The sequence below is a fragment of the Sceloporus undulatus genome, chromosome 3 (assembly GCF_019175285.1).
Source record: "Sceloporus undulatus isolate JIND9_A2432 ecotype Alabama chromosome 3, SceUnd_v1.1, whole genome shotgun sequence".
Classification (NCBI taxonomy): domain Eukaryota; kingdom Metazoa; phylum Chordata; class Lepidosauria; order Squamata; family Phrynosomatidae; genus Sceloporus; species Sceloporus undulatus.
The window spans coordinates 231,403,756-231,413,790 of NC_056524.1; the positions used below are offsets into that span (position 1 = coordinate 231,403,756).

General features: G+C 37.8%; 1 protein-coding gene across 1 annotated transcript in view; it reads left to right on the plus strand.

Moving 5' to 3' along the window:
- The window catches only part of MOGAT1 (monoacylglycerol O-acyltransferase 1), a 27,587-nt gene extending 19,128 nt beyond the window's left edge, over positions 1-8,459 (plus strand). The window contains exons 4-6 of the mRNA XM_042456148.1: positions 783-957; positions 5,943-6,142; positions 8,216-8,459. Coding sequence (XP_042312082.1) covers positions 783-957; positions 5,943-6,142; positions 8,216-8,370 — 530 coding nt within the window. The 3' untranslated portion in view covers positions 8,371-8,459. The remainder of the gene's footprint in view (positions 1-782; positions 958-5,942; positions 6,143-8,215) is intronic.
- Positions 8,460-10,035: the final 1,576 nt, after the last annotated feature.

Below are 10,035 nucleotides of genomic sequence, written 5' to 3' on the forward strand. Positions count from 1 at the left end.
TAGGCCGGTTCAATGTAATTCCTTCAGCTATGCTAGAGTGCCAACCAGAATCCATATCTCACATTCTTTATTGTATATTTTATAAGGATGATAGACTACGATTAATTACTCCTTTATTAAATAGACATCCAGGCAGAACCTCTGAATGGTACCTGAAGTTTTTATTGGCAGATGAGGACAAAAAAGACCACAGAGGAAGTTGCAAAGTATATTTTCTCTGCTATAAAAATGTGCTATAAAGGCGAGTAGTGATGTTCTCTCCCGGCTCAAACACTTATGGAAAATTGGGGTGGGTTGGACTATGAAGTGGCGAGTCTGTTAACAAAACCCTTGTTATAATGTATTTTACATGTTCATTTATATGCTGTGTATGTACTACTCTTGCTGTTATTTAATTTGTTGCTGTTGTTTTGTTTTTTATACTGCCTATGCTTTGTTAATTGAAATAAAGGCATTCATTCATTCATTCATTTCATTCATATTTGCACTCCATGTCTGGATTTCTCCTTTTTATATTTTTTAATGGGATGGGGATAGTGGGGTGTGTGTGAGGAGTTAATCTGGATCTGATCATGCCAGTCATTACAGTATGTTTTACAGTATTTAACCCTTTCTTCTTGCCCATGAAAATCCTCCAGCAGCAACCCTGAAACTGCTGTTTGCAGCATTATTTTTTTAATTTTAAGATTAATTTGTGTACTGTGGTCACAAATACATTTAAGATTCCCCATAGTACAGATCAATTCATTGGGCTTTTTGGTTTTGTATTGTTACACATTAAGGAGTGGTTTCAGCATCCAAGAAGAGTGTGTCTCATGTGCTGAGCAGTGAAAAGGGTGGAAATGTTGCAGTGATTGTAATTGGAGGAGCGGAAGAGTCTTTGGATGCCCGTCCTGGAAGTTTAACTCTTAATATTCTCAAAAGGAAAGGATTCATTAAAGTAGCCTTGAAACATGGGTAAGTTCCATAACTAAATTTTCATAACAAATTTGTAGCACAGGGCATTGTCTCAGAAAAACTCCTAAGAACTTGTTTTTGGATTGACAATGAATTTATGCACCTCAAATAAACAGTTCACTCACCTATACCCCAGCAGTAAACTTTTCATATTATATATGTGTATGTTTTGTGTATGTGTATCTGTTGTTAAGGCAGCTTAGGCTATTTGTCCTTATTTCCTAAGCAGTTATAGGTCTGCATTCCTTAGTGGGGGTTCTCCCAAAACATAGGAAACTCTTTGGGGCTTGGAAGAGTTAACAATAATGTTTATTTATAATTCCCTTTTCACTAACAATAGACACATAAATCAAGAACAAATAACATAACACACTATAATACAGTCATCCCCCCATATTTGCGGCTTTGATATTTACAGATTTGCTTATTCACAGATTTGCTTAATATGTTCTCTCTAGGAATCTCTGAGTCCTCCAGTGCAACTCTATGGTCAAATTTAACTAAAAGATGCACTGAAAGACCTACAGATTCCTAGAGAGAATACTATACTAGCATTTATAACTCCTCCAGTGCAGTTCTATGGTCAGTGTCTGTCAGATGTTGACCACAGAGTTGCTCTGGAGGACCTAGAGATTCCTAGAAAGGTGTCCTCTCAGGTAAAAACATGGTGTTTTTGTTATTTGCGGTTTTTCCATATTCACGGGGGTCTTGTGCCCCTAACCCTAGCGAATATGGAGGGACAACTGTATACTAAAATACTAAAATAATATACTGTTATACTAATTTATTAAAAACAAAATCCCCATTAGTTGCTCATCACTATAATGGAGTATTCTTTCTGCAAGAGTCTTGGTACTTTTCTCTGCAGGAATGAAGGTCTTCCCTGCAGGAGTGATGATCGTGCTTCCTCCAGATTGTACTGATTCCCTCAGACCATCCAGGCAGCACCTTGTATCCCTTTTAGGCAGGAGGGCAGGTGATGCTCACCAACTGGAGACTTAGGTGATACAGGTGATGCTCACCAACTGCAGGGGAACATGGGGCCAATTTTTGCTAGTATTCTACTCAGCAAGAAGCAGGCAGACAGTCAGGCAGCAGCCTAGAGAAGAGAGATCAAAGGAGTGGAAGATGGAACAGGTCTCTCTTTTCTCTACAGGCATCTTGGTGGTGCTTTTCTCTGCAGGCCTTCCCTGCAAGAGTGCTAGTGGTGCTTCCTCTACTTTTTGGAATTCAGTTTCCAGCATCTACCAGTTAGAAAGTGCAATGGTTGACTTATGGTTAGTTAGCTGTAGACCAACTCTGGCATTCCTACAGAGATGTGGGAGCACCACTGCTAGAAAACCTAAAGACACTCCAGGTTATGTAATGTCGCCATCATTATTATTGATGGTGATGATTTATAAAGGACCTAAAATCACTAGGTGCTACACAACACATATTTTGTTAATTATTATAATCCACATAGGCAAATATGAGCTGGGTAGGATTCATCCACCAGCCGTGGCACTTCCTTTCCATGTTGGTGGGATAACATGTACCTGTAAAGCAAGAGGCTGTTCTGATGAGAGAAGTGCTGCTGCTAGGGTCTCACATGTCAGACAGGCTTTTGCTGAAGAGCTGGACTAAATGTGCCCAACAGAAACTGGGCAGCAGTAGTATTCAGGGGTGACACACGGTAGAGAGAATTACAGTGTCACCATAATGAAAACTTGCTAGTTCTGCATAGAAGGAGGCACAGTAAGCCTCATTTTAATGTTAAAAACCCTATAATGAGACAATCCTAAACTAAACAAGAGACAGTGCCAGAAGATGACAGATCAGAAGGCAGTCAACAAACTACTGGGCAATAGTAGAGGGTAACTATGAGTGGCACTCTGCTAATGATGCAACTGGACTCAAGCAAAAAAGATGTTGAGTTGTTTGTGTGCTCAGAGGTGAAAGGAAAATCCAAAGCTGCACAACACATAGGAACATGGAATGTGAAAAGCATGAATCAAAGGAAGTTTGACATAAACAAGAAACAGAACATATCTGCTCCAGCTACAGAAGCAGATGAAGAAATTGAAAGATTCTATACTGTAGTCCAAAAGGAAATTGGCCACATATCAAAACAAGATTTCTGATTAATCATAGGTGATTGAAATGCAAAAATGGGAAACAGAGTAGAATTCAAAGATTGTAGGAAAATTTGGTGTAAGATCAAGAAATGAAGCAGGAGAGTGACTGAATTTTGCTGGGCCAAATAGCTTATTCATTACAAACACATTCCTCAAGCAACCAAAGAGGTAACTGTACACATAGATGTCATCTGATGCATAATATAAAAATCTAATAGACTTCATAATTGGAAGCAGAAGATGGAGAAGCTCCATTCTCTCTCTAAAAACAAGACCAGGAGCAGATTTTGGCAAAGGACATGAACTGCTGGTCTTTTCAATAGGCTAGATTCAAGGTTTTGTGCAAGATCCTTTCCTAGCTATACCTTAGAGATCCATAGTATCTTTTGGAAATTCTTCATCCAAATATTAACCAGGATGAGATGGATGGTATGCTGAAATCATCTGCACCGTGAAAAACAAGAACCAAATGGGTACTTGTAGTTAAATGTAAAGTACACTTTTGTTTGTGGTTTGTGGCCCCTTTCAGCTCTAAGATTCTGTGCATGCCTACTCAAAAATAAGCCCAGTTGAATACAGTGGGGCTTATTTGTGTAAAAAGTTAAGACAACTGGTTTGAACTTTATCATATTGCAGTAGTGAAACTGCATATGTGGTAACTTCCTATTTTTTGCTGTGTGTCTGTAATCACTATTTGTAAATGGGCTATTAGTCAACAACAGCCCTACAGACCTTTCCCTTCCTGTGGGTATTATTTCTGATTTCAAAATGTATTGCATCTCTCCTTACATGTAATTTTATGCCTGGGTAAGAAGAGGTCTCCAGCTGCAGTTTTCTGAGTCCAGCCATCAAAATCACGTTTCTCTTTCCACAAAGGAAATATTCTTGTGCCTCCTTAAGCATATATTTTTCAAACATGTATCTAAGTAATTTGGGGAGACTTGCAAATCAAGAGCAATGAAGTTTCTACCACAAACCCACATTATTTGTTGTTGTTATGTGACTTCAAATCATTTCCAACATATGGCAACCTGAAGGCAAACCTGTCCTTGTTTTCTTGGCAATATTTGTTCAGAGAGAGTTTGTATTTCTCTTCCTCTGAGGCTGAGAGAATGTGACTTGCCCAAGGTCACCCAGTGGGTTTCTATGGCTGACCAGGGATTTGAATCCTGGTTTTCAGCATCGTAATCTAATGAGCAAACCATTGCACCATATGGTTCTTGAATACATTATTTATGCATTCATACAGTATGCAAGATATTATGCAAGGTGGTGTAATAAGGAGACCTTGGTCTGGGGAATTTATCATTAGCTCAAACAGAGGAGCAGTCTCTATCCTATGTATACAAAGGTAGCCAAGGTTATAGGTCAACAGAGACAAGTTTTATGAAAACTGAATACTGTTTATTATTCATTCACACATAAGACAATCATACACTCACACAATCATCCAAGAACTCAGGAATATAGTAAGTTAGTGCTGGATAGATAACATGAGGCTTTCTAATGGGAATATTCACCTGTATTGGCGGTGCTCCAGGTCCAGATTGATGAAGACTCCGCAACACTGAGGGGAAGGGAGGGGGAGTGGATTGGAACTATATCAGAACTCAGACTGACATGAAGCCTGTCTGGATTCTAAGACAGAACAAAGACAAAAGATTTGAGGGACCTTAAATAGGCAAAATCTTGCCTCAGGCAAAGGAAGAGTTGTTTCCACATTTCAAAGCAAAGCCAAATCTACATATTAAAGATTGCTTGATCTATAGAAGTCTTCAAGGTGAGAATGGTCATCCAAGGTGAGAATGGTTCTGGCCTGGCAAAACATCCTGGCCATAAATCTGCCTCAAAGTTGTGAATGACCCTTTTCTGTTGGCAACTCCTATCTGGGCCTCTTTGATCTATATTTCAATAGCCTACATGACCAGCCCGTCTTGCAGCGATGGAGAACTCTGTATCAGGTATCCCATCAGGCACTCTGCATAGGGTCATCAGAAGAAAAGTCATCCACATTTAGGATTTTAAGGCACCAATCCTGGTAACAGTGGACTACAGTAAACAAACAAACAAACAAACAAACTCTAACTGTGCTACCTGAGTTATAAGTTGTGTTTCTGATTATAGCCTATCATATCCTATTGTTAGTTTCATCTAGAGTAGACCTGTTGACTCATTGAGATTTACTTAGATGTTCACTCACTAGTCAACAGCTAATTTAATGGGTCTACTCTACATGTGACTAACCAACAGAATTCAGGTTTATGTGTACATTATGATATTTCAAAGTTACTGCTTTTAGAATTCCATTCTTTGTTTATGGCCTGCGAAACAAAGACTAGCCTTGAAACTCCCAGCACAATCTCTACTCCCCACACATTTTCCCATTAACCACCCCAAGGAATGTAGCTAGCCAACACTATCAATAATTTGTGACAACACCTCCCATCATCCAATACTTAATTAAATTCAGCATTAAAATACTACAAGCAGACAAATCATATATTTATACACTATGGCAGGAAATCTGGGGAATACTCATTTTGACACCAATGGCCTAATTCCATTGTTTTCTGTAATATTCAAGCACATAGTTTATGGGGCCCTCATGTTTCATTCAATTGGATAAATGGGTGGCTGAATTTTACTGCTTTGTTAAACTTTACCTAAGGTCAATAAATTACTGAATAAATTACTTAGAAAAAAATCATCTGATATTACAATGCGATTTTATGAACTTGATGTATTTGAATGTTATGATTTGTGACAATCTCCTTTTGATCCCTTTAGCTTGATTTATTTGTTAAACCATTGGTGTAAACCATGTCAGTGAAATGTACTATGTTTTGTTGTGTTTTGTTTTCCTGAAAGGGCTCAGCTGGTTCCAGTGTTTTCTTTTGGTGAAAATGAATTGTTCAGGCAAATAGCCAACCCAAAAGGATCATGGCTCAGAACATGGCAAGAGAAACTACAGAAGATTGTGGGGTTTGCTATGCCTCTGTTTCATGGCAGAGGGATCTTTCAGTATAGTTTTGGCTTGATGCCTTATAGGAAACCTATCCACACAGTCGGTATGTTGGTTTGGCAACTTTCAATTCCATATACACAGATTTAAATCTATACTTTTGTGGCTATGAGTCCTAACCAATCATCTTTCCCATCTTTTAGTGCACTAGTGTTTAAAAAGAAGGAATGTTTGAAAATGACATTTTGCTTTTTTACAATAATTTTTATGGACTTTTCTTTATCTAATTCTCTACACGTTGGTTGTGCTGTGTTTACTTATGTGTAGCTTGAAGGATATAGTGTGATTGTGCATTCTGAATATAATATAATGTACCTCTGTGTATTGCTTATTATCAGTACCCCATCTGTTGCAAAGCCAGTGAGGTTTTGTGGGTATAGGGTGCTGGATTTGGACCAGAAAAATGGGTTCCATTCCCCCTCAACCAAGAAACTGGCTGGCTAACATTGGGTGCATGTGAATCCTGTTAATTCCATTGTCTTTAGCAATTCTTTCAACCTAACCTATCACACAGGGTTGTTGTGAAAATGAAATGAGATAATCACCATTCTGGTCAGCCAGGACAAAGTGGAAGTTGCAAATAAGTGTATTGATAATAAACAATGAGTTATAAAGCTTTACTGTTCTGGTTACTTACCTAAAACAGGATGGATTTATTCTTTTAAAATACAGGTGGCAACCTATGGTCTTCTAGATGTTGTTGATGAACTGCAACTCCCATAATCCCTCACCATAGGCTATGCTAACTACAGTGGGAGTTGCAGTACAACAATATCTGGAGTGTCACAGGTTGCCTATGTCTGGTCCGAAACACTGATGGGATTTTGCCTTTTCTTTTAGCTGAAGCATCAGGTGTTTAGAAAAGGCTTTTAGTGCTTCAATACAAATATTTCCCTCTCCTCCCATTTAGTTGTGCAGCAGCAATCTGGTCACTGAGGGCACTGACATCTGAGAAAACCTTAAAGATAGAAGTAGGGGGGAAATAATTTCAGAGGTGGGCCTTGGAGGAATTAGAGCATGTGTTGAATTTTGTGTATTAATGTCATTTTAAAATTACAAACTTCTAAGAACAGGCTCTGTTAAGATCTTGTAAAAGTGTTTTTTTCAGTGGTATTTAAAGAACTTGAAGAGAAGTTCAAACCACTTTTGCAAGAAGTGATAGGGAGAAATGACTAAAAACCACTTCTGGTTCACCCCTTGATAAAGAGAAGTACTCTTCTAATACATAGCATTTTTTCTGGTACACCTCTTAGTATAATGTGAAAGGCAAACAAAGGATGTTGAGAGGTTTAGTGTATTTACATATCTTAAGAATCCTTCAGAGATTATTGGGAAAAGAGACTGAAAAAGGGAGTGAATGCTATCATAAAAGACTAAAATTTCAAATAATGAGTGCATTTCTTTGATACTGTTAATTAAAATCTATCCAGCAAGAATCTTTTTAGCATAGAGCTGAAGTTTCAGGATGTTAACTCAAGCTTTTTAATGAAAGCAATTGCAAAAAGAAACAAAAATCATTAGGAAACGCAAGTTATATGTGAAGGATAAAATTGTTCTGGTCTTCTTTGAGCAAAATCACTAACCTTTGGAAATAGAAAGATCAGAAAACAATTTGCAATCAGGGTGCTTATTCAGAACTGTTGAACTAGAAAATTATCATTTGACTTACTGGCCATTATGGACTGTGTCCCATAAGAAGGAAAGGCATCTTGTATAACTAGAAAAGTTTAAATAGTATTTCAGTCTTCTCTTCTTTCACACCTTGTTTCATATTTTTGATCATCCTTGAGATCGCTTGTGATTATGAAAACACTTAAAGATATGGATCATTTTTTCTCTGTGTTTCATGGAAAACAAGAATGAAGAAAAAGGCTGAAAATGTCAATTTAATTAAAAACAACAACCATGAAATTCTTGAATTTGAAGCAGAGCATTTATAACATGGTTGAGGAATGTGTGGTCTCTCCGGAGATTGCTGGATTGCATCAGCCATAGCCCATTTAGGCAATTCCTGGGAGTTGCAATCCAATATGTGGAGGGTGACATGTACTCCATCCCTCATTTCTACAGATGACAATGGTGGTAATATCATTCTTGTCTGTTTGTTATTACTTTGTAGTTGGAAATCCTATTGTTGTGAAGCAGAACCTGAATCCCACTCTTGAAGAGATTGACCAATTGCATGAGAAATATCTGCAGGAACTAGAGAACTTATTCGACAAAAACAAAGAAAAGTATGGCATACCTGAGCACATATCTCTCACCTTTACATAAGTGTAAACAGATGGACAGTCTTACATCCTTAGACAGCTTTAAAAAGGCTGTTAAGACGATCTCTTCCAGCAGGCCTTCCCAGAATAGAGAACCCGGCCTGAGAAAAACATCTGGGAATAAGATACTGCTGCTCCCATTGATTGTTTTGCTGATGTGATGTTGTTGACCTTCTGGTCAGTTTTTAACTTGTATGTGTGTGTTTTTTTTAATTTTCTAAATTCTGCATTGGATTTAATACTTTTTAAAGGAGGGGAGGGTATCAGGGATTTTATATGTTCTGTATTTTTAACTTTGTTGGCCGCCCCAATTGTTCTCAGAGGGGCGGGATACAAATAAATTTTATTATTATTATAAGAAATAGTTCTCTGCCTAACAAAACAAAACTCCAAACCCAGAAATCTACTCTTGAAATGGTCCCATTGATATCGGAGTGGTTACAGAAGACAGATTCCAAATAGTGTGCCTTTGTTCTTCCAGGAACAGGAGGGGAAGGAGAAAGAGGGGGGGAAATGTGAACTTGAGAGGTATGCTATATGCAATTTGAGGTGATTGGTTTGACTTTGTTGTTGTTAACTGGGAACTTTTAGATTGTATGCCACGGGCAGCTTACATGTTGATTTTATGATGTGTGTAAAGCATCATGTAGATTTATGGTGCTATATAAATAAACATTAATAACAAGAATAACAACAACAACAACTGGACTTGGTTGATCTTCTCTGGGTGTATCAGCACTGCAGAATTAAAGCAGATTGACACCCCTTTAATTGCCATGATTCTGTCCTACAGAATTCTGGGATTTGTAATTTGGTGAGGCACTAGAGCTCTCTGACAGACCAGGCTGAATACCTCACCAAACTGTAGATCCCAGGATTCCACTGGATGGAGCCATGATAATTTAAAGTGGCATTAAACAACTTTAATTTTGGAGTGTGGATATATCCTCAGTCTCTCTCTCTCTGTGTGTGTGTGTATTTATCAGAAGGCTGGGTATTAGGTCCCATACATCTCAGCCCCACTTTTTAACTTAATAGTCAAAATGTGCCCTCTAGGAACATGGGGAATCTTTTGCCTTTGCCTTTGGCCATGTTCATGTTCAAGTGATTTTAAAATGTTTATCTTTGTCTTCTTGCCTAGCTTTTGCTCTGTATCTCTTTAATTATGCAATGTAAGTATGTGGTGTGCTAGATGTTTCTAAGCCATATAACATTTTTTGGACAGAAATTTGGTACCTTTGTAATAGATGTGTTTAATAATGACTTGTACTCCTAAATGTGTACAGAGTCTTTCAAGGGTTTCTACAGGCTATAAGCCTTCATTTCTGGCTACAACCTCCTTTAGAAAATCTGCCCAGTTGGAGGATTTTGGCGTCCTTTCACTCTTTCATGAGTACAGTACTTATGCAACAATTACAAACACTCACATATATCCATTCAAAGGCGGGATCCAAGAAGAGTTTGATTCATAAGGAATTTTCTATAATATATTTTTCACCTTGAAGTTCGTCCACCAAAATGACAGATGGGAACATGTGCAATTGGTGTTTTGTGGTACAATTTTGTAAATAATAATACCATCTTTAATATTCTCTGTTTTTACTTCTCAGGTGGAAAACAGCCATTTTAGTGTGAAATAAATATTTTCATTAAAAAAAATTGAACACTC